This window comes from Epinephelus moara, chromosome 20, assembly GCF_006386435.1.
Source record: "Epinephelus moara isolate mb chromosome 20, YSFRI_EMoa_1.0, whole genome shotgun sequence".
NCBI classification, from domain to species: domain Eukaryota; kingdom Metazoa; phylum Chordata; class Actinopteri; order Perciformes; family Serranidae; genus Epinephelus; species Epinephelus moara.
The window spans coordinates 35,878,488-35,902,597 of NC_065525.1; the positions used below are offsets into that span (position 1 = coordinate 35,878,488).

The 24,110-nt window shown below is 42.7% G+C and overlaps 1 protein-coding gene and 1 long non-coding RNA gene across 4 annotated transcripts in view; one reads left to right on the top strand and one right to left on the bottom strand.

The window, feature by feature from the left end:
• The window catches only part of LOC126408441 (uncharacterized), a 54,281-nt gene that overhangs the window by 20,792 nt on the left and 9,379 nt on the right, over positions 1–24,110 (bottom strand). For all 3 annotated transcript variants that reach the window (XR_007571853.1, XR_007571854.1, XR_007571852.1), the window contains one exon: positions 16,073–16,183. This is a non-coding gene — a long non-coding RNA (uncharacterized LOC126408441). The remainder of the gene's footprint in view (positions 1–16,072; positions 16,184–24,110) is intronic.
• The window catches only part of syt12 (synaptotagmin XII), a 42,352-nt gene that overhangs the window by 5,812 nt on the left and 12,430 nt on the right, over positions 1–24,110 (top strand). The window contains exons 2-4 of the mRNA XM_050073986.1: positions 15,262–15,322; positions 16,035–16,228; positions 17,601–18,005. Of these exons, the coding sequence (XP_049929943.1) occupies positions 15,277–15,322; positions 16,035–16,228; positions 17,601–18,005 (645 nt within the window). The 5' untranslated portion in view covers positions 15,262–15,276. The remainder of the gene's footprint in view (positions 1–15,261; positions 15,323–16,034; positions 16,229–17,600; positions 18,006–24,110) is intronic.

Below are 24,110 nucleotides of genomic sequence, written 5' to 3' on the forward strand. Positions count from 1 at the left end.
ATAAAAACAAAAATTTCATACCTGTCGATTAGGAAAAGGGCCAACTCGGGATCAGTTTTAAAACCTTTCAAATCTCTCAGCTCTCTCCACTTGGTGAATGCCCGACTGAGGTTTACACGTGTTTGGGCTCGAGCCCTATCACTGTCCCGTTTAGCCTTCTTCTGTTCTTTTTCTTTTAGATGGTGCTCCTTCTTTATCCACCATGACATTGAAAGTATAACCAAGTCCTTACAGATACATCTGGTAAAACTGTTATGTGTTCAGCAATGCCCGTTGCTTACCGCTTATTTGAAGAACACTCTCTGTAAACACGGCTCCTTCTTCTTCTGTGGTTTAATGGCTGCAGGCCGCTGCGGGCTTGCAGACTTTCTTCCGCCTCCGGGTGCCTTATTCTGGTTTGCTGACTTCCGCTGTGTCCGACCCGACCGAGGCTACACTAAATAGCCATATAGAGAAAGGCTTTTTTGTCGCTGTTGGGTTCAAATAAATATGCGGATCTCCAAGGGGGGGTGATATGAACTAGGGACAGTTTTATAAATGGTAAAAAGTTCCGCACAGCTGCTTTATTCCAATCAAAATCGTCTTTGGCGGCGCTTTGCCCAGGGTGCAACAATAGTGTTCCCTCAGACCTGGTTATACAAGGGTGCAAAAGCATGCATTGCTAAATACCCTACTGGTGAACTTTAAAGATTCTATGTGTCTTAAACACGGTTGCTAAGAAGAGGCTAAATGAAATTACAGAATGTCGTCACACCAAACTGTGCTGAACACAGTCTTGTTAGCTTTTTACTTGTGGCGATTACATTTCAGCTTCAGTAATCATGAAAGTGATGTTCATCTGTGAAAATTATCTTGCTGAATGAAACATGTACTACGTCCCATAAACATTTGTTTGCCACAGAGCTTATTTTCATCAATACTCCAAAATCCAATAGTAAAAAATCCCTTTGTCTTTTTGACGACGGAACCAGTGCGATGCTAACGTCATCCCTGGAGCACTCTACTATAAATAGGTGACCACTGGCAGGCTCATACTCACAGTCTACATCCTGTAAGCCAGAGTAGTCCAAATGTAAAGAAAGAACTAATTAATTAACTTCCTAAATAACATTTGTTTAATCTGTACAGAAACCAAGAATTACAATGACAAGTTGCAGTTTTACGGGGGACATGTGCTGAGCTGTTTCTTGGCTGGGAGCAGTTTCCAGCCAATGGTGGCATCATTAGTGAGTTTAAGAGGTGCTGATGGGCAGATTTTGTTACCTTTGTCAGACTGTTTCAACTCTTCATGCTAAGCTATAGTAAGCTAACCAGCTGCTGGCTCCAGCTACATATTTACCGTACAGACATGAGAGTGGTAAATGTCCTTCAACTTGTTTCCAAAACATGTTTCACGTTTTTCATTTCATATAGATGAAAATGCACTAAAGTTAAAGCTGAACTGGAATTAAAATGCATTTTTTAGTGCTGTTGTGGGGACGTGATAGTAATTTGACTGGTGCAATATCTGTGTGGGCAGGCATTAATAATAATTTGTAATATCCCTTCAGTTCCAATGGCCGCGCTACAGCAGTTAACCAGCTGGAGGGCCGACATTGTTAGCTGATATTAAATCCCTTCTGTCCCATCTGTGATTTCAAAGTCAAATTTAAACTAGGATGCAGAGTGGAGGCATACAAAACTGTGTTACTGTCCAAATACCTTTGGATCTGACTGCAGTTACTCAATAGTTAATCGATAAAGCTCGGGCTTGGCTTCAAATCACTGCTCTTCCCCACTTCTGAGAATTTAAGCTTCCACCCACCTCCACATTACTGAGAGTGAATGAACCTTTTTCCAAAACATTAAGTCGGGTCTGACAGACATTTCTGTAGCACTAAGTGCTTTCCCTGTCCCGTATTAGCCTAATTGTGAGGTTGTTAATCTGATAAGTAGTAGATATAATGAGTTCATGACATTCGTGGGTTCAGCCTTGACACCAGGGCTCCAGATTGAAACTTCAAGATTACAAAAGTGATGAAAAATCAGCGGCATGGGAAGAGTCCAACCAGGTGTGGGAATAAATGGGAAACACTCAGCAACTTCTTTAATTACCCTGCTGAGTGTGGTTGTGTTGGGATGCATCCACGTGTGTGAAACAATGATCTAGCTGAGTCTTTGTCATCATTTATCAGGATAGAAAAAGGCAAAAACCCATTATTTTAAGTAAATATTCTGCAATAATTCAACCAAACAAGTAGTCTGTCTCCGTTTGTCTGGTCTGATAGTGTTTGACAAGTGTTATCCCCTCTGTATATTAGCCTTCTCAACATTCTGATGTTTAATATGGTTCAGCAGCCTTTTCTCGTAAGCTTCTCACAAACTGCACTGAGAGCTTTTCTCTGCAAAGACGGAGAAGGAATATTTACCCGCCAGATTTTTTGAGACAAATTTAATTCCAGTTGTGAGAGTTACTTAAGTAGCTCTCGACTGAATAATCAAAGTAGACAGAGCGCAAACAATTCTCTGCTTGCTGTTACACTCAAAGACGCCTTTCACATTGATTCCATTTTGAGTTAAACTAATTTGCAAACATCTTCTTTTACAAGAGAAGAATGAATTATCTCTGTTAAAAGTCTCGTAGCTATAGCTATCAAAGATATTTTGATGGTCAAATCTGATCTTTTGTTAATTGATCCGAGGCTGATCTGTACATTAAATTTGATGGAGAATAAATCATGTTTTGGAGACATTCTGCAGATTAACTACAGGTGAAGTCGTCTGGGGAGGGATCCCAAAACTGCATTGTAGGTGGGTGATAAGTGGTGTTGTAGGCCACCTCCTCTGTTTAACAATGGTCGTTCCAGTTTGAAATAAATAGCTTCTTTCACACCTCTTTCAAAGCATCTTTCTTCCCTGGCCAAGATTTGTAGACAGCAATGACCCCCAACAGGATGAGCGGTTACGGAAATGATTGAATGAGTATTGTGATCCCTTAACTTTTATTCTAGTGTCATCATTTGCTCAACATTACATTTTACCAACAGTGTTGGGCTCGTTACTCAAAAAACTTACTCGTTAGTCTTTTAAAAGTTATATTATTAGTTTATATTGTAATTCGTTGCACTACTCAATTATATCACTTTAAAGTTTCACCCCACAAAATTGGTAATTGCATCCTTTCTCCTCAAAAGTCAGACTTCAAGTGTGTGGCTCATAGGGGTGTAGCGATCCATCGATCTGGATCAATATATCGATTTAACGATCAACGATCCAGTATTATCGATGCAAAGTAAAAACATCGATCCATATTGTCACCTTTAGCATAGGCTTTTATGTTGAAAGTCTGAGTCAGTGTCAATCAGCGGCAGGTAGATGGCAAACAGCCCAGAGAAAGATGATGAGGATAACATTATTTACTCGAACAAATCAGCAGTGTGGAAATAATTTGGATTTCAGAGAAAATAGGGATCAAAAGACATAGCAAATGGCATACGTTAACAATGACGTAACGAGATAAAAGGCGAGGTAATGTTACCCGCCTGGACGAGCGTCTCACTCCGCTAGCTTCTTGCTTTAGCAACATTAGCTTCTGTGTTTCAACAATGTTAAGCTAAATAAAAAAGTCCTGCAGGCTAAAATTATACTGAGCTGTTCTGTCGGGAGATACAGCGACTTAAACCAACGGTGAGTAAGAATAATAATGATGTTACATGTAATTTGTTAAACTATGAGTAGAGGGAGCAAAGTCTGCTAGCCACTAGGCTAATTCATGCAGTGCAAACATGCTAAAGCTAATAATGAGGGATTAGCAAAAAGCAATTAACATGTCTGTGAACCTTGGCAGTTATTACTGAGCTGGATTTGATACTTTTGTTAAATGGTGTTGCTGTAAATCTGTGTTTTATGGCTGTTTGGAGAAGTTTTGTCTTCGCGGTTTAAGCCAGATAGTCCTGAAGTATGAAAAAGATGATGGTCTGGGTTAAAGAAAGGTCTCTCTGACAGAAAGCCCTGAAGGTTAATCTTATCCCATTTGCTGTTTTATTTGTGCAAGTAAACTTTACTGTGGTTATTATTTTATGTGTTTATCCTTTATGGCTAAAAGTACAAAAGAAAGGGGTGGCAGCGCCTTCTGTGACAGTTAAATGGGCTTTTAAAATGACCTAATATTGATCGCAGACCCCTGAATCGTATCGAATCCAAAACGTATCGCAGCAGACTTTGTAATATCGGAAAATTCCATATCGGTAATGAAACTGGTGATTTACACCCCCCAGTGCCTCAGTGTGAGTCCCAGGGTAATCTCCAGTAAGCACAGCAAAGGCTTGCGAATGTTTTTTTACCTGGGCGTCTTCTGTTGACTGTATTTTCCCAAGGATCTGTCTCAAAGGCAGAGAGTCAGTCGTGGAAGCTGGCAATGGTTCATCCACCACCTATCAAGCCACCAACTTCATTAGTTTTTGTTACCTGTAGCCTTCTGTTCACGATTAACATCTAGTTTTGGTTGTTTATCCAGTGTCAGGCTGCAGCCGTCCTCTGCAGCACAGACAACTCACCTTTGCTGTGGTGTTTTTCCACGAGCTTCATGTTGTTGTGCTGTCAGTCGTAGTAGGTGTTTCAGGAGGTTTGAGGACGTGTTTTTTGCAGTGGAATGGGTCTTAGTACCAGACCCTTGAACAATGGTGTTCTTGTCATCTTTCCTCATGATGTCAAAGTAATGGCAATGTTTCCAGCAGCTGAATATGAGCATTTCAGTCTTCCATGCTAGTTTGCTGCTTTGTGACATGCATGCACGACGATTATGAAAATGAATCCAGGGATGTGATTGATTGTTGGATTTTAAATCAATAGGAGTCGACAATTAAAGTAAGGTTTGATGAGTTCTTTGTTTTGCGGGTAACTGCAAGTTAGGGGCAGGGCATAGTCCATATAGATGGACACTGTGGATCACACCATCACAGTAGTCCATGAAAATACCAGTGGTTATTAGTAACGCGTTACTGCCTAACACCTTTCATTGAATACTTTGGTTTATCGCCAAACTAATTACATTCCTTTCAGCTTCATCTGTACTTTGTGTTTAGTGCTAATTAGCAAATGTTAGCATGCTAGCACGCTAAACTAAGATGGTGGACATGATAACCGTTGCACCTGCTAAAAGTCAGTCTGTCATTATGAGCTTGTTAGCAGTTAGCATGCAGACATAACATTTCCTCAGTATAACCTCACAGAGCTGCATGTCTGTACACTCTTAGTCTTAATTAAACTTCCTTTGCAGCAACTTTGTGGTGCCCACACTTCTATCAGCCTTTAGAAGTGAGGTATCCCTGCCAAGAAATATTTGAGTTCAGGGTTTGTTGTTTGAACTCTGAGTGATTGAGCTGATTGGCTGCAGCATGCAGGTTCTTCCTGTCTCCGCTGGCGCCGCCACTGACATTTAAAAGCCGGCGCCAGCCAGTGCGATGCTACTTTTACTTAACCATGCACCAAATGAGCTGTCCAAACCAGAGAGTCAGAGTGTAGCTGGCATGGAAAGCGGCAGATATGTGAGGAGGCAGGACAGAGAGAGAGATTACTGTGCAGTGTTTTATCTGGCTGTTTCACAGAGTGCGGCAGCGAGGCAGTTAATTTGATTATGAGTCATTGGGCGAGATTAAAAGCAAAGTTGATTGATCAGTTGTTGGGAGAGCAAGCTGACAGGGCTGTGATTCCTCTACCCTCCTCCTCCTCCACCTCCTCCTCCTCCTCCTCCTCCTCCTCCTCCCAGCTGCTCTCAGTTTCTTATTACTTTTTCAACAAACACACTTGTCTTGTTTTATTTTCCCCGATCACTTCTTCCTATTATCTCATCCTTTTCTCACATCTCCCCTTATCTAACCTCTCCGCTCTTCATTTTCTCTCATCTTTATTGCTCTTTATTTGTGTGCCTGTGTGTGTGCCTGTGTGTGTGTGCATGCATGTGTCGTGAGGACATAAATCTGTGTGTCTGTTGTTATTGATCAGGCCTGTTTTAACATGCAGCTCCAATAAATGGAATTTCTTGTTTTCTTTCCTCCTGGCTGTTCGCAGCAAACAGCAGCAGCTCTGGCACATTTACATCCAGTGTGCAGAATCTGCTTCTCTCTGAGCAGGTGTGTCGGGTTTGCTGTTTGTGTCTGAGCTGCTTTAGGTTCAGGTGGAGACACTGACTGATAGAGTCTGTTTCCTCTCTAGTCACGTTGGTTTTTGTTCGGCAACCCAGCACCAGACTACAGATAAGCCAAAGACACAAAGGCACTTTTTACACTGAGACACAAGAGTCTATAATACACTCTCACTTTTAGAACTATAATTATGAGTACTGGAAAAAAACTGCATTAATATTTTCAGTTGAAACTTTATTTCTTCTGTTTGACTGAAGGCTGTTGAAAGATGCCAGCATGAGGGCTTACTGCTGCTGAAGTGAAAGAACTACTAAGAAATCGCCAAATCCAAAACTATCCAAAAGTAGTGTTAGACTTCAAAAAAAAAAAGATGGACCTGCATCAAGCGAACTCACAGTGGTATACCAGTTAAGATCAGGTGGTGCATCTCGTCTTGTAAGGCGAGCGTCTGTCTTTCAGCTGTAGAGGTCATGAGGTACAACCAAAAATAGAAATTAAATGGAGTGAGGGTTTACATGTAGAGTTTTTATCTGTAGCCTATATAAAAGGTCAACTGAATGAAGGTCTGTTCTTCTAGCTTTTAGCTTTTTCTTGAGTTTTAAACTGCATCTTGCGGTCTTCCTAAACAGATGGAGTTTGCTCAGCTCACATGGATATGTCAACAGTAAATGGCTGCATTTATGTAGTGCTTTTATCCACTTGGCCTCTCATAGAGTGCTGCAGAAATGAGCCCCTACACCTGGAAATGAGTTAGAATTTTTGTACTTATGGTTCCCTCATCTTAAAGTCAGTGGAATTTTTTGAATGGGTTTTTGGTTAGATACCTGAAAGAACGTAACTCAAGCTTACGAGACTTTCACGTTTTGTTCTACAACATAAAATACATCAGTAAATACCCCACTCCTGAATTTTGGCGCCTTAAATGTCTTAAATAAAGCTGTTGCTAACAAGTGGCTAAATGAAACTACAGAACATCATCATGTCAAACACAGCTTCACAGTCTCGTTGTGGTGATGACTTTAAGGTCATGTTACTGTGGTGTACGTTAGCGTTAGCTTTTTACCTCTAGCAATTGCATTTACATTTTCAAAATCCTAAAAATTGTGTTTATTTGTCTTGCTGAAGAAAACATATCTTTATTTCTCATTGCTGGTTTGTTGCCAGTTGATTCTCATGAGATGACAAAGGAAAGCACTTAAAGGTCCAGTATGTAGGATTTAGGGGGATATATTGACTTAAATCAATCAATCAATTGCTTTATTTGTCCCCCATTGGGCAATTAGTTTCACAGCAAGTGAGAGCAACACAAAGTACAAAAATACACAAATACACACAGCATAATAAACACATTGTGGGCAAGCCTAATAAATACTCGCTCATACTCAAGAAAGATTAAGATATTCCACACTAATGAATAAGCTACCTTTTCCTCCTGACGTTTAGAAGAGAGACAGCGGAAGGAATAAAGGAGTGCTTGTATCTGTTTGTTTTAGCAAGTGGGAGTCTGAGCAGTGAACCTGATGGAATATAATAAGTATATTTTCTTCAGTGTTTAATCCGCCATGTTTCTACAGAAGCCCAGAACGGACAAACCAAACAATGGCTCTAGATAGGGCCATTTGCATTTTTGCATCGGCCACTGTAGCTAGCAGAAAATTACTGATTTCTTTCATGTGAAACTACTTTATTCTGTGTTTTTACTGGTTTAAATCACCAGGTCTGTTTGTTTTGGAGAGGAGGAGACCTCTGCGGATAATTCTGCTCATGGCTAAAATCTCCTGAACATCTGGATCTTAAGTTATCAGAGAAAAAAGGTGAGCACACATTAGCAGGTGCTAGGCTAACGGCCCTAGCCTGGCGTTGCCAGACCCAATTCGCAAAACACAAATGGGTCTGGACATGGACTGTACATTTCCTCTATTCCCGAGGGGCGGTATCAACGGCTGTCACTCAAAGTGCCCCTTCACGCAATTGGAAAGACGGAAAACCAATCAGAGTAAACGAAACATGTGACGTAGGCTAGCACAACACCACTGTAAACAGACCAGCAAGCAAGTACAGCGTGCAGCGGAGATGAGCTGTAATGATGTCTGGGAAGGAGTGTTGCTGTCTTTGCGGATTTCCTCCTCACTGTGGACTCGAGTTGCATGGCTGTGATTCCCAGCTTGGTCGCTTCCCTGACCTGCTCCTCCATGAGAGCAACCAGCGGAGAAACAACAATAGCCACTGGGTTTTCACAGAGTCCCATCTTTTTCCCGATTAACGGAGCCAGCTGGTAAATTAAACTTTTACCAAACCCCGTAGGAAGGACGGCAAACACATCCTTTTTTCAATAAAAGCTTTCAGTGCAGCCGTTTGCTCTGCTTTTAAAGAAAATGTACATTCCAGTTCGTTCAACACATTTACCATAGCAGTTTCAAAATCAGTAGTCCAAAGTAATAAGCGGTTGTGATTGGCCCGGTAAGCCAAAACCGATGCCAGAATTCGCGTTTATGATTCCATGACCAGACTGATCTGCGGAGCGAAATAGAATATGAGCTCGCGAGATCAGGATGGTTTCACCAGGCTATAATGGCCCATCTTCGACATGCCAAACAACGTCAGAGAAACACTAATTCGTAACATGCAATGGCCCTTTTTCAGTGTTTTTACCAATTTAAATTAAATTTGTTTTGGAGCGGAAAAGATGGTTAAAACCTCCTAAACATCTGGATCAGAAATTAGGTATGCACACATTAAGTTATAAGAGAAGAAAGACGAGCACACATGAGCAGGCTCTGGGCTAACGGCCTGTCAATGCACCGAACAGGGTAGGCGAAGCATAGATTTGTAACATGAAAATGCTGTATTCAGTTTTTTACCAGTTTTACCTGGTCTGTTTGTTTTGGAGAGAAAGAAACCTCTATGGACAGTTTGGCTCCCAGTAAAAACCTCCTGAACAATAAACACTGAAGGAATTCTATCTGGGAGAAGTTTCAGCTGGTTGCAGTTTGCAATCCTCACCGCAAGACGACTCTAAATCTCCCTAAATCTTACATGCTGTTCCTATACCTCAAAGATGACAGGACGAAAAGGGTCAAGATGAAAGCATTAAATCACAGTAACGAAGACACAAAATACAGCAGTGAACAGGATGGGCACAGAGAGGTCAGACGGTCTGATACAGTTCTTACACAGCACAATACAAAAAAAGCAGGGACCCAGAACAGCACAGTAGTCCTAAAAGTGGTCAATAACATTGACAGACATCGAACTCATCACATCAATTTAAGTTATGCAGCACATCCTATAGAGTTTGGAGGAAGAATTAAGTTTTGAAAGTTTTCCCAATGACTAAAGGCCTCTAGTCTGAGATAGTAACCTGTCTCTGTGCCCCATGATGCAGGAGAAAAATCTTTGTCTTGTTTTGGCATCCCTGCGTTGATAATCAGACATTAATGCTAACTCTGACCTTCCCTTTGTGTTGTTTTTTTTTCTTTGACAGCCTCATTACTGTTCTGGAAAATTGTATTTCGCAAATTTTCACCAGCTCTATTCCATTGCATTATTCACATGCCACTTAACGCTCATCACAGCCTGTTCTGCAAGCTGACATTGTGACAAGATATTCATTTCATGCATATCTCGGTAATTAAAACGTCCTCCGCACAACTGCTCTCCGTGTGCACTGGAGGAAGACGGTCGTTTTAGGCTTTATGAGGAATGTTATCAGACACAGAATCCCCGCAGCAACGGTGAGATACATCTAAAGAAGCGAGAGAGCCGAGAGCATGTGGGCATGAGGATGACAAGTCTGTGGGAACGCTTTTATGCAAATGTTCACCTTTCCTTTCACAGCCGTGTGTTAATGAGCTGTCAGCCGAAGGAAAGTCTCAAATCTAAAAGAGGAAATATGACATATCTGATGACTGTTGATGTAGAAATAAGACATCAGGGTTTAGGTTGAGACTCTTATCCTTCTTTCTCCTGTTCTGTGCATTTCAGCTCCATCATTGCAAGTGGAAAAAGTAGCACTGTAATGTACGAAGATTCAGCCTGATCCAAGTTATTGTTTCCCTCCCCTTCTGCTTGTCTGTTTTCCTTTTTCTCTGCGCCTCAGTTTATTACACAGCCTCCTAATACCGTCCTCCTTTTCACACTGTCTGAAACCCTTCTGCTCAGATTGCATGTGTTGGATTGTGACAGGGGAAATGGGAAAGAGAGCAGGCATGACAAGCAGTAAAGGTCACGAGCTAGATTATGTTCTTCTCTGTCAAAGGCATTGTGCTGCGGATCCACCTGAAAGGCATGGTTTGTTTTATTTTGAAGTGGGGTTGTATGAGATACTTATCCATAGTCAGTGTAAGAACAACAGTAGGCGATGGTCGGCACACTCCCAGTTTGGAGAAGAAGGCTGGAGAATCAACACGGAATCTCAGCGATGTACCTCTGTGGTGGGGGGCAGTGTTAAGATTCCCTGTCCTATGGATATAATTTTTCTAGGCAACACATTCTCACTCCGACCTCGTCACATATCGACATGTGGTCATGGATTTTCCACATTGATATATGACGTGCAAGGTACCCTGGGTGCATTGGTTGTTGATGCTCCGGGACACCAGCAGCTACTGGCCATGTATCATGCCAGAAGTCACTGACTAAGCATTGGCTTTCGATGACTTCGGAGTGAGACCAGGAAGTTCTAGGATGTTATGTCTATTGTTACTGCCATCTAACGCCACCCAAGTGCACAGACTTATTTGACTCATTCATGTTTAAAGGGATAGTGCACCCAAAAATGAAAATTCAGCCATTATCTACTCAACCATATGCCGATGGAGGCTCAGGTGAAGTTTTAGAGTCCTCACATCCCTTGCGGAGATCGGCGGGGGGAGCGGCTAGCACACCTAATGGCATACGGCGCCCCAGACTAACGTCCAAGAACACAAAATTGAATCCACAGAGTATCTCCATACTGCTCATCCGTAGTGATCCAAGTGTGCTGCAGCCCCGACATAAAAAGTTGTTTNCATGTGCACTGCAGGGAGAGACAACGGTAACCACAGAGCTAAAAGATAGGGAAGGGATGTGAGGACTCTAAAACTTCACCAGGGCCTCCATTGGCATATGGGTGAGTAGATAATGGCTGAATTTTCATTTTTGGGTGCACTATCCCTTTAATGTATTTCCTGTTTTATTTTGTAGGTTCTCTCCTCATGTGTCGTGTCTGGTTTTACTTCCTGTTTTTGTGTGTGTTCCCGCCTGTTTTGTCACACCTGTCTCGTTAGTCCTTCCCTGTTCCCACAGTCTTCCCTTCACACCTGTTCTGTATTAGTCTTGTTTGCTCCACCCTAGTGTTCCCCACCACACCCTTGTTGTTAGCCAATCCCCATTTCCTTCCTTTTGCCTGTGTCCACCTACTCCAGCTGTGTCTCGTTCTCTGTTTTGGATTTCTTCCTTGAAGTCATTCCTAAGCTCATTGTGTTATCCCAGTTGGTTTTCGGTTTAGTTTTGGTTCTTTGTTTTGGACTTTCAGTTAGCGGCCTGTTTTTGGATGCGTTTATCAGCTTAATGAAAGCTCGCCTTTTGTTGCTGACTACTCTGCATTTGGGTCCTTTCCTGAGCTGATTCCTGACACTACCCTTTAAGGATGGAAACTCTTAACAGTGTCTGCTTTTGTATAACCACAAATCATCAATTTTAAAAAGCACTTTAAATAAGTGCTACTTAAGTTCATCTGACAGGGGGTAGGGGATAATTGCACCTTTCTGACTAATCAAATGATGTCTAGTTCCTCTAATTCACGGGCACTGAACTCACATGAGCAGACTTCACCAAACTGTGGTGAGGGTGTGCATCCTTTTTTTCAAATCTATTTCTATTTCAGGCGAGTTGGACTTGATTGTTAGTATTCTGCCACCTTATGCCCACTGAGGCACCAGAGCGCCCACGCTGCCTCATTGTTATTTACTAAATCTGTCTGAAACATTGTCTTGCTCGATCTCTCTCTTGTTCTTTCCTTCCCATCCTTGATCCTCCCTCCTCTTCCTCCTTCTCTTAAGCTTCCTCTGAACCTCCTCTACACTCATATGTTACCTTAAGCCACGCCGAGCTTATCTTAGCAATGCTAGCCCGTGTTTTGGGGTGGTGGTGCTCACACGTCCCTCTCTGCTAGAGATTCCCCATGCTTTGCTAATGGCATATCAGCAGCTGTCAGTGGGCCCTGCACTGCGTCAGCCACTTTAATTGGCCTGCATGGCTGTGGTCTGCAAAGCGCTCAGCAGAATTGAGTCGACAAACCCCCCCTCCACCACCCCCCAACCCTCCTCCGGCCTTTTTCTATATCATTAGTGTAATGCTCTCGTTTCCCCCCCGAGCCACTGAGATATGGGGAGATTCCAACAAGCGGGGGAGCAGGAGGGGAGGTTGGGTGGAGGAATGAGTCACACGCCAGCGCCCATCGTTTTTTATTTTGCAGTTTGCGGAGGATGAGAGGGGCGCAGGAAAATATCGCTCTCCTTTGGCTCTTATAAAACGGCCTCTGCTGCTATTTTTACGAAAGAACCATGAAAACCGAATTGATTTCTCATTGTTAACGAAACAAACCTAATAGCTGCATGCCCCTACAGTGAATGTACAGTCATTGAGCTCTCCAAGAAGCGGTGTGCTGTAAGATTACATTTACAGCAGCATGATTACAAACTAATAGTATATCTTTCATGTGCACATTATATTTCATCTCTGTTGCTGTGAAAAGGAAGTCAGGTGTTTACTTGTTGAATTTCCCCAGGGCCAAAGTACTGTACATGCTCATGCAGGGGAAAAAATCTGACAAAAGTGTGTCTGGAACACAACATACTGTATTATTATTATTTGAGATTTTACAGATTTATTTTTGATGTGGAATTTGCCCTCAGTCTTTACCAAGTCTCTCAGCGAATTATAGTAAACACGGCCAGATGAATCTGGAAAAAAAACAAAAAACTTTTGTCATTCAAAGACTGAAAACGACCTATTTTTAGGTTTTCCTGACATACATCGTCTGGTGGCCTCATGAATAATGACTGAGGGAAGAAGCTCGATGTCACTCTACACCCACAGTACCTCTAAGGGAGGTAGTTTGGGTGGATGATTGAGTGCACGAAGCATCTGACACTGACACCAGACATGACGGTTTAGATCCCGTCTCTAACCAACAGTGAAACTTTCTTTAACATGTCAAAGTTCGTTTACTGATCTGCTGCATATATTTAAAACAGATTTCTTAACATCTCTTTCTGTGTGAAGTCTAATAGATTGCCTCAAGTGATGTCATGTGAGTCAGTGTAGGTTGGGGGTGAAGACATCAAGTTGAAGAAAAAAATGGGGGTTGTGAAGTTAGACAGACATGAGCTCATCAGACCTGTTTTCAATCCCTAATCTCTACTTTAAACTATATTAACCACTACTAGCATTACACACCTGAATCTCAGACCGAACTGTCATCAGCTGAGATGCATTATGGGTAATGTATGCACCAGGTTTTGACTAGAAACAAGAATGTGTTAAAAGGATTAAAACTTATCTATGATTCAGAGTTTGAACCAGTATTGTCTCCACTCAGTTCTCAGCATGGAAGTGGCCAAGCTTGCAGCTAGCAGCTAAGGGTGCTAACAGTGCTAACAACAGCAGCCATGCTGACAGAGTTAACGTGGAGGGAAACCAGAGAGTGGACGTTATGCTTTTGTGACAACGGCGTCATGGTTCTCAGTGGTAACCGCCATATGAGTGCAGAGCAGAGCAACAGTGATTAGCTAACCAGTAGGATACACGCACAGGGACGCACATGCATGTGTGGCAGGACTGTCTGACATAATAACGAATAGAGTCTGCCAGGAATGAGTCCTAAAACCCAGAAATGAGTTAGCATTGTACCACCCATGGTTCCCTTTTCTGGGATTTTGATTAGATGCCTAAAGTAAGGTCTGTGGTTAACACAAGCTTATGTGGCTTTCACATTTTGTTCTATGACATAAAATACGTCAGTAAATACCCCAATCGCGAACTTTGAAGCTTCTATGTGTCTTAAAAAAGACAGTTGCTAACGAGTGGCTAAAAATGAGATGACAGGACAACATCATGGTGGTGGTGACATTAGGTAATGCAAGCTTAGTGTAGTTTGTTTGTCCTAATATTAGCTTTTTACTTTTGGTGATTGCATTTGGGAACTGTACTGTAAAACAGAACTGTAAAGAGAAGCTCAGATTACAACACACACACACAGGTAGCGTCACTTCATTCTCTGCTCAGCTCATCGTTACCCTACCATATCTTTACATAGCAAATACTTGTTTGCTGTCATATTAACATTCTGAAAGTCGTGTGGAACCTTTAAAAAAGACGATACCTCTGATTCTGCTTTTAAACTGTTCATCGTGAATCCAACAAGTGCTCTTTTAAAGCGTGGCCACAATCTTTCCTTAACCTGAACCAAGTAGTTTCAGTTTCCTAAACCTAACCAAACCTTAACCAGAAAACACTCATTTGTATAAGTCGGGGTGGCTAACTATGTACCAGTTTGAGCCAAAAGTCTGCATGTTTTCATTCAAAGAGATCATTACAGCAGATGCCTTTACTGATGCAGACCTGCAGACTGTTGGCTCTGTGTTGGTCACTCCTGTCCAAAGGACCCAGAGCAAAAATGTAAAAATGTACCTAGAGCCCTGACATCCCTTGTTATGCATGCATGTTATGACTGCTCATGTATCTGAAGCAGCAGTGGATGTCAGGAGTCGTTAGGTTCCCACGGTACATTTTGCAATGCAGCACAAAGCAGATTAATTAACTGTGATTCATGTTGAAGGCAAAATATTAAGACTGAGAAAGAAGACTAAGTGTTTTAAAATCTTGTTACTTGTACTAAGAATGAAAAGGTTATTTAATTATACTCTGCAAAACAGAATTAATTGTTCCCTCAGCTAAACATTCAATATATTTAAGAGGAGAAATAACCCAATTTTTATTCTGGATGATACCATTAAAGTAAATTCTGTGTTTTTTCTTATACTTCCTTCTAAGATCAAGTTTGGCAACAGCCATGACTGTCACTTTTTCTGTGTTATGGTCTCTGACATAAAAAAACACTTGAACAGATTATTCTTTGGATGTTTTTTTTTCCCAGGCTGGCTGCAGCACCATGTCCTCCGCTCAAAGTGGGGATATATCAGGCTACCATCTGAGTGGTGAGTGGACAGTCCCAGCACCCTTACTGATTTCTTCTGCATGGTCGTCCCTGTGAGTGTGGGTATCAGTGTGTTTTTGTTCATCTGTGTACATTTGTGTGTCTGCTCTCAGGTCTATTTGACAGCTATTGTCACCTTTTTACACAAGCTTTACGACTCCTCCGGCGTCGTCTCCCGCTGAAGGCCGTCAGTGCTACAACACATTTTGACTGGCCCTATAATTGGCTCATCTCTTGTGTTAAAAAGTAGAGATAAAACTGTCAAAGTCCTCTCACAGAAGCAATTCATCTTGAGAAAGCCAGCGCGGCACAGGCTCATAATCCCTCTCGAAAATACAACATGAGTGACGTTTTATTCAGAGAGGCGTTTCAATTTGTCTGTCACTTTGTCCCAAACTATTATCTGATTTACATAAAACTTTATACATCCTGAACGCTTCCAGAGTCGTCTCAATGCTCTGCGTTAAATGACAAGGCCTGAAACAGTGGCTGACTGTGCCGAGTGATTGTGAGCTTGTTAAAACTCCTGCTTGTCTTAAAATAAAAAGGCCTCTCTAAACTCTCTGTCCTGGGTTTCTCCCAACTGTGCACTTCCACCAGTCATCAAACTTCTCCATCAAATACAAAACACAGACAGTTATCAGGTTAAACTTTATGCTGCCATTGAAATGGAAGTAAGGATAGCTTCAAGCACTTTTTTTTGTCTGTTTCAGTGGTGCGTAACCCGCCCGGCTGGGAGGTGGGGATCTACCTGGTGGGTTTCTTCGTGCTGCTGGGTGTGGCCGGGCTCAACATCTGGAAGTTGTGGAAATCTGGAACCTTCCCCGCGCCGTCCCCCTTCCCCAACTTTGACTATCGATATCTGCAAGAAAAATATGGAACCTCCTTCTCAGAAGTCAGACAAAAGGTACATTTACATTCATGCTACTTAGGGTGCTTTCACACCTGCCCTGTTTGGTTCAGTTCAGTTGAACTCAAGCCCCCAAAGTGCGGTTTGTGTGGGCAGGTGTGAACACAGCAATCACACTCGAGTGCGCACCAAGACAACCGGACTGAGACCTTTTTGAAGAGGTGGTCTCGGCCCGGTTACAAATTAACTCTGGTGTGGCTGGTTTGTGGTGAGAACGTGTTCTGACCTTGATCCGAGCCAATCCTCCTGCGCTGCCTTAATATGCACATTCAGCACATCCAATGCATCAAAACATTGTTTTCTAGTTGGAGCCGCGCCTCGTTTTCAAACTGTATGGTTTGACTAAAATGAACAATGACAGCAATATAGTCCACGATGAGCAGCGCTAAAATCAACCTGCGTAGTTGTCCCTCCATTGTGACATTAGAAAGTGTCACATTTATCTTGCAAGTGTACTCTTCTTCAACGTTTGCTTTACTTCCTGGATTTTTCCCACATGGAAATTCTGACCAATCAAGAGCAGCTTTCTCACACAAGGCATTTGATCTGGTCCGCTTGTAAATGCGGCCGTGAGAACACGAACCAACTCTAGGCAATTATACAACTTTGTAACAAAATTAGTCCCTGATTCAGACCAAAGCAAGACAACTCGAGGTCTGAAAGCACCCTTAGAAACAAACAATGTGAGCTGTCCCATTTGACAGGGAGGAGAGAGGTTTTGTGAAGTTGATTTTAGTGGTAAAATTACCCAGCTTCCTCTCTTGGAGCAAGTGATGAGCTATCATGAGGCACAGAGGGTCGAGAGTCTGTGGGTTGTCTTACCGAGTGAAGACTGCAGTTGATTTTAAAGACTTTAAAGGTTCCTGTGGCTGAAGGTTTTTTTTGCACTGCTTTTAGTTTCACCTTCAGAGACTTGGGCCTCAATTGCACATGATTGACTATCTCTATCTTAGAAGATAATTCTGTTAAGTTGAATTCATGATGAAAACTTTGCTTTTCTTGCATGCCTCCAGTGTACAAAGCACCCAAAAATAGAGAATACACGATTCTTGGTTAATTGAAATCTTAGCTGATGTTAATCCTGGTCGCCTGTGAAGATTTTTCTCCGGTTTTGGATTCTTAATTCAGCGAAGCGGCATTTGTATGCTCCAGAGTAAAGGGCAATTTTCTTGAAACCCATGAAGACCACAAGACGCTATGGATAAATCCATGTGAACTGTTTTTTAGGTGTACTTTGCTGACATAGAACTAACAGCTGAGTTCTTCTAGTAGTTGCAAACAGTTCATTGTGAGTTTGTTTTCCATCTCTGTAACCTAACCCTAACCCTATAAAATGTATTATTATCTTTTACTTAACTCCTCCCTGAAGCGAGTGGCTGCCAACAACCACCGGCGAACCTCCACCACCTCCAGCCGCAAACCCAGCCTGGCCCTGGGCGACACCCCAGACGGTTTCAGGGACCTGGGCCACCTGGAGCTGATGAGCAGGGAGCTGGACCCGACAGGCATGGCCCAGCTAAACCGCTCCATCTCCACCGACTCGCTCAGCTCCATCTCCTCCATCGCCAACAACTTCGGCCACGACTTCACGGTCGGCCAGCTGGAGGTGACGCTCGAGTTTGAGCCGTCCAGGCATCCGGGCCACGGGACGGGACTGCTCCACATCACTCTGCACCAGGGCAAAGACCTGCTGGAAAAAGAGGAGGGAGACTTCCCAGGCTGCTTCATCAGAGTGTCCCTGGGGCCGGAGGAGATCAATGTGGGAGTCACAAGGGTAAGACAGCTGTTGTCTTCTTGTGGTTATGTGAGTGTGTTTGTGACATAAAGGATATGAAGGAAAACCCACTGAAGTGATAAGGTGTCCAGCATGTGTAGCTGCTTGGTCTTGAGAGTGAAAACCTGACTTTGAAAGCAGTTCTTTGACAAAAAACTGTACTTAAATAGATTTTTCTGGAACTTTCAACCATGCTAGGACTAATTTCATGTTTGAATTGTTTGGGCTGCACCTGGTGGACAGTGCTGTGTCTCTCTGAATGGTAAAGTGATGGTGGCTAGCGTTCAGGAAATAATCACCGAAAGGTACAGAGTGTTTTAACACTATTGGCGCTATTAATCAGTGTTTTTAAGAGTGGATTCCCGAGGACAAACGTGTATGTCCATGCAGGTGACGGAGAACACATAGTGTGCTGCAGGGATAGTGTGCTTTTTTGTAGGAAGCGTTGCCCTACTTCTCTAACGCTAGGCTATAAACAAACTACACTGTGGTCGCATTACTTAAATGTCCACCACTAAGCTTCTAACTTGTAATATGATTCCACACGCCTATGTCACAGGTACGGTGTATGACCTAAAAGGGAGGTTTGGGTTCAATAACTGCCACTGGGGAATATAACTGACCCAAATTAGCATGCAGACAACAAATAATTTATTGAAGCACAAATGAAAGCAATTAAAGCAAAACAAGTCCCAAGTCCCTGAGGAAGAATAAAATGTCACACAGTCCCTTTCCCTGTGTTAAGAAGGGTCCATGCAAGACCTGGCCCAGAAAAAAAAACAGGCCATTCCCAGCTTCACGCTGCAGCCCAAGGCGGTCTCTAGTCCCTCAGCTCTGGCACTGCTCTGGTGACCCCGCGCACCTGCCCTGCACCACCTCATTAGCTGTCGAGACAGGCAGCAGACACCCACAGGAAACCCAGTGCACCAATCCCAGCTTGCTCACCCACAGTGCATTTCCAGGTCATTTAAAGAAACTCCACGAAAGCTTAGAGAGCTCCCACCTACATACAGCACCTTGACCAGGACCTACCACACATACATCCTCTCACACATACACCATCACCCCCTGACACCTACCTCCTCTATGAAAGCCTTTCCTCTTAGCTTGACCTGATCGAGCCAGAAGTCATGGAACTCTTTGAGTATGAATAGTTTGCAAGAGTGCAAACATAATGAGGTTGTAAAGGTGGACTAATGAGTAGATGAGTTTCCGTTTTCAGTGTGACGATGTCTGATGTCCTCTACAACCTCTGTACTGCTTGTATTAATTTCAAAACCACCACAAAGTCTGTGTGATTTCTTCCTTTGTTGGTGAGGTGGTGGGACCTTTTGCATATCTGTGTCTAGTGACACATGATTGTGGGACCAAAGTGGTTGATTTGTCACAGAGACAGTCAAAAAAAAGAAAGAAAGAAAAGCAGCAAATCCTCACTTAAGCACTATCGTGTGTGCTTTCAAGTGTGAGTGAACGTGCATACTTGTGCTGTACTTTGCAGCACAAGTATGCTCGCAATATTTCGGCCGCGCTTTGGAAAGCAGAGCTAGATGGTAAACAAACATGGCAGCACACCAGTAAGGTAAGACAACACGTTTACATGTCGTTTTCTATATGTTCTCTGACATTTATCCTAACGATATGAGGCGGTCTTTGTGGAAAAAAAGCTTGTTTAGTGGACTAACTTTGCACTTGAAGGTTGCCCGTTCACTTACATTTTAACAGGTCTGACGCTACTACGCGCCCCGGCTGTATCTAGGCTAACGGCTAACATGCTAACTATTATTTTTATGTCACTTGAAACAAATTTAGGACGATAGGAGACAGGTTGGCATGATACGTGGCCGGACGCCGTTAAGGTTTAATGGGCAAGTAGGGTAGGTGGGAGTGGTGGTGGATGGGTCCAACAAACACCAACTTTCACCTGGGAGAGCGGTGTTTGTGTCCCACAAGATAATGAATCCAGACCCTGTTCTTTTTTCCTAAACCCAACCACATGCTTTTGTTGTTCAAGGCAAAAAAGTCAAGTCCCGGAGTTTTACCACTGTAGTGTGTTAATTTTGGAAGAGACTGTATGTAAACGGAAAATTCCCTGTGAAAACAGAAGTGTATTTTGAAAGACGACAATGCATGTAACAGGCAGAACTTGACACGGTGTCCCAGAACGACAACATCAAACGCACCCAGGGAACCTTTCAGCCTATGACCAAATGTCGATATGTGACGAGGTCGGAGTGAAAATGTGTTGGATCATTAGAAATATTAAAGAATGATTTAAGTTCCTTGTTAAGAGATTTTCAGTATAACTGCCACCAGACTACTAATGGAGCAGAGATTCGGGACTGAGGGGCGAAATAAAATAAAAAAACAGTTTCTCAGATGGTTAATTAGCAGTTAAAGCGTGACGACTGGGCAAAGGACAGAGTATTAAAGTGTCTCCTGACGTTGAGGGAGAGCAGTGAGGCTGTCGCATCTGAAGCGCTCTCGCTCAGGGGGCAGCTTTGGCTCGCTTGAACTGTGTTGAAGATTTTAGCCCTGGCTGAATTTTAGACAGAGACAGTGATACGTCCCGCGGGGTGAGAGGCTTGATCCTGCAGCCTGACAAGCCAATCCTTTCCTGTCTGACGGAAGAGCCCATTTCATTTAGTTGAGTGGTGAGTCCTCTGGGAGCTGGATGCAGTCAGGGAGGTTGATTTCACGTCCTTTATCTTCACCAGGAGTAGACGTGATTGACTTTTTGTCAGTCTGAAATGTAACCTGTAACCTGTGTTGAGCTGCAATTTAGGTCACAATGATGATGATGATATGAAGCATTTTTTATGATGAGATTTGTAACGATCCTCACCATGAGAAAGGATCAGTGCTGGTGTTGATGATGATGGTTTAGTGATGGTGAGTGGAGATTGGACAGTAGGGTTGTGTGATATAACAATATATGTACCATGTGACAGTTTGAGCTTTACTATCCAGTTAATATCTCTGTGTGTAAAAGTCCTTTGGAGCAAAACAATGTGTTGAAGTCCCTGAAGAAATATTATCATATTTTTGGAAAACTGAAAGAGTGATTCCAGAGAGAAGCAGACAGAGGGGTCTACAGTCTGTGTTTGAAGGATATATCCAGGATGTCAAACTGACTCAGCAGCAACAACAGGTTAAAAAGACAAAGAGAGTTAGAAGCTAAAGTATTTCCAAGTATTTATTTTATGTTGCTAAGAACAATTAATCCTCTGTCCGCTAAACTGGACATCATGCAGCACTGGCTTTATTTCAACTACAATTATTACCATTACTGGAACCTTGCACTTCATCTGCAGTGACCTTTTGGGATGTAAATAAATCAGTTTACGTTATCAGACTGTAACTTGCAATTTTTGTGTCAAAAACAATATTTTTGACAAGATTTTTGTAGAAAACCTTGATTGAAAAAATATATACAGTTTAACAGGGGGAGTTGTGTGAGAGGCTGAGGAGTCAAGAGGATGGAGCTGAATGAGGGAGGGGTGGCGCAAGAAGCAGGTGTAGAAAGAGAGGGGACAGGCTGAGGAGTCAAAGGCAATATTCTATGCTTTTGCACAGGCATTGAACAGTATTGGAGTATATTACAAAATATGTCAACACTCTAGTTTAACAGCTTTAAATACAAACACTTAAAAAAATTCTTGACGGAAGTAGTCATAATTCTGAGTATTTTTATTCTTATCATGCATATTTTGTTCTGGCAGAAATTTGCACATCTTGATAGTTACCTTTTTTTCAGATTCTGTGCTTTAAACAATTTTATTAAAAGCTTGAATCTAACATGAAGTGACCGTTCGGACAGGAAGAGAACAGGGCTACATTCCTCCATCTGCTACACCTGCCACTTGCCTTCTGCTCTTTGTGAGACTTTGCCAAAAAAATTCACTAATTCCTGCCTGGCTGTGAGTCATCGGCAGCTCGACTGGTGTGAACGTGGTTGTGTACAGTTTGTGCCGGCTGACAGGGGACAACACAGACTCACCAGGGCTCCCCTTTCTGAGCATGTTTTGTTGTATTAATGCGTTCAGGCTGGGTGTAATAATAATAATGGGAGCCTTTAGTGGCTCCCTCTTTAATGTCGAGGAGTGGTAAAGACCAAAGAAATGCTGACATCAGCTCCTCTCGCCCTAATGGTCAAGCCAGCCTCCCTCTCTGTTTTCCTGTGCTTTCTCTCGCTCCCTTTCCCCTTCAGCATTTCTTTGTTGTCGCTGTCTTTTCATCCATCACCCATCTATCACTCCCTCTTTCATCCCACTTTCCCCCTCGTCTCTTTTTCTCCCCAGTTATTCGCCATCACTGCTTGTTGCTTTTGTTTTGCCTGTAATAATGTGCATGCCACTCTTCTGCCATTCTCCCTTTCTCTGCCTACTGTAGCTCAAACACACACACACATGCCTTTCTCTGAGCTTTTATTGCCTCATTTTCACCGCACACATCGCCATTGTTATCCCCCTCAGCGATAAGCCCAACAGTGCAGACAGACATATTGTGGATGGAGTGCAGGTCTGTGTGCCGGGCTGCTGGCAGAGAGATACTGCCTGCTTTGGATGCTTTATATCTTTGTGTACATATTTGCACAGCGGCAGCAGCAGCAGCGGCGGGGCCTTCTCTAGGTTCTGTAGGTGTTGGATGTATGATTATGGTGCTATTCAGCTGTTTGATATGAGGCTCAATTCAAGGTCGGCCTCACAGGCTGATCCGCAGACCCTGTGCTCTGAATTCTTTTATTGTACAGTGAGTTGTTTTCAAAAAAGAACTCCTGCTGACCACAGCGCATGTTTTTGTTTTATTCTGTTTCACTGTATTTGTATGAAGCAGATTTATTCCTCAATGCATTTCACACTTCAATAACAACCAAGGGTGTGAAAAGGGGCTATTATTACATCATCTCCTCCTCATTTACTAGTTGCCTGGTAACTTCCAACAGCTAAACCCTCGTTTCAGCACGTGCTTTCTGATGGTCTGAAAACAGCATTAGCCACACAGCCGTTGCTGGTCACTGTGCAACCTAATCACCCAAAACTGTTGAAACTTTATGTTTACATTTGGGGGCATGATCCCAACTAAAAAACAATTGCTTTTCATATCACGATCTCCGCTGAGGATGTCTCTGTAGGAAAAAAAAACACTTTGCATGGCACTATCCCTGCTAGAAAAACAAGGATGTCTCGATTAATAACATCCGCTTTTCATGGAACGATCCCTGCTGCAAAAACAAGGGTGTCTCGATTAATAACATCCGCTTTTCATGGAACGATCCCAGCTGGAAAAACAAGGATGTCTTGATTAATAACATCCACTTTTCATGGAACGATCGCAGCTGGAAAAACAAGGATGTCTTGGTAAAAAAACATCTGCTTTTCATGGAACGATCCCAGCTGGAGAAACAAGGATGTCTCGATTAATAACATCCGCTTTTCATGGAACGATCCCCACTGGAAAAACAGGGATGTCTCGATTAATAACATCCGCTTTTCATGGAACGATCCCAGCTGGAAAAACAAGGATGTCTTGGTAAAAAAACATCCGCTTTTCATGCAACGATCCCAGCTGGAGAAACAAGGATGTCTCGATTAATAACATCCGCTTTTCATGGAACGATCCCAGCTGGAGAAACAAGGATGTCTTGATAAAAAACATCTGCTTTTCATGGAACGATCCCAGCTGGAGAAACAAGGATGTCTCGATTCATAACATCCGCTTTTCATGGAACGATCCCAGCTGGAGAAACAAGGATGTCTTGATAAAAAACATCTGCTTTTCATGGAACGATCCCAGCTGGAGAAACAAGGATGTCTCGATTCATAACATCCGCTTTTCATGGAACGATCCCCACTGGAAAAACAAGGATGTCTCGATTAATAACATCCGCTTTTTATGGAACGATCCCAGCTGGAGAAACAAGGATGTCTCGATTAACAACATCCGCTTTTCATGAAACGATCCCAGCTGGAGAAACAGGGATGTCTCAACTCAACTCAACTCAACTCAACTCAACTCAAACTTTATTTATAAAGCACATTTAAAACAACCAAGGTTGACCAAAGTGCTGAACAGGTCAATAGAAATAAACAAGCAAATACAATGAGG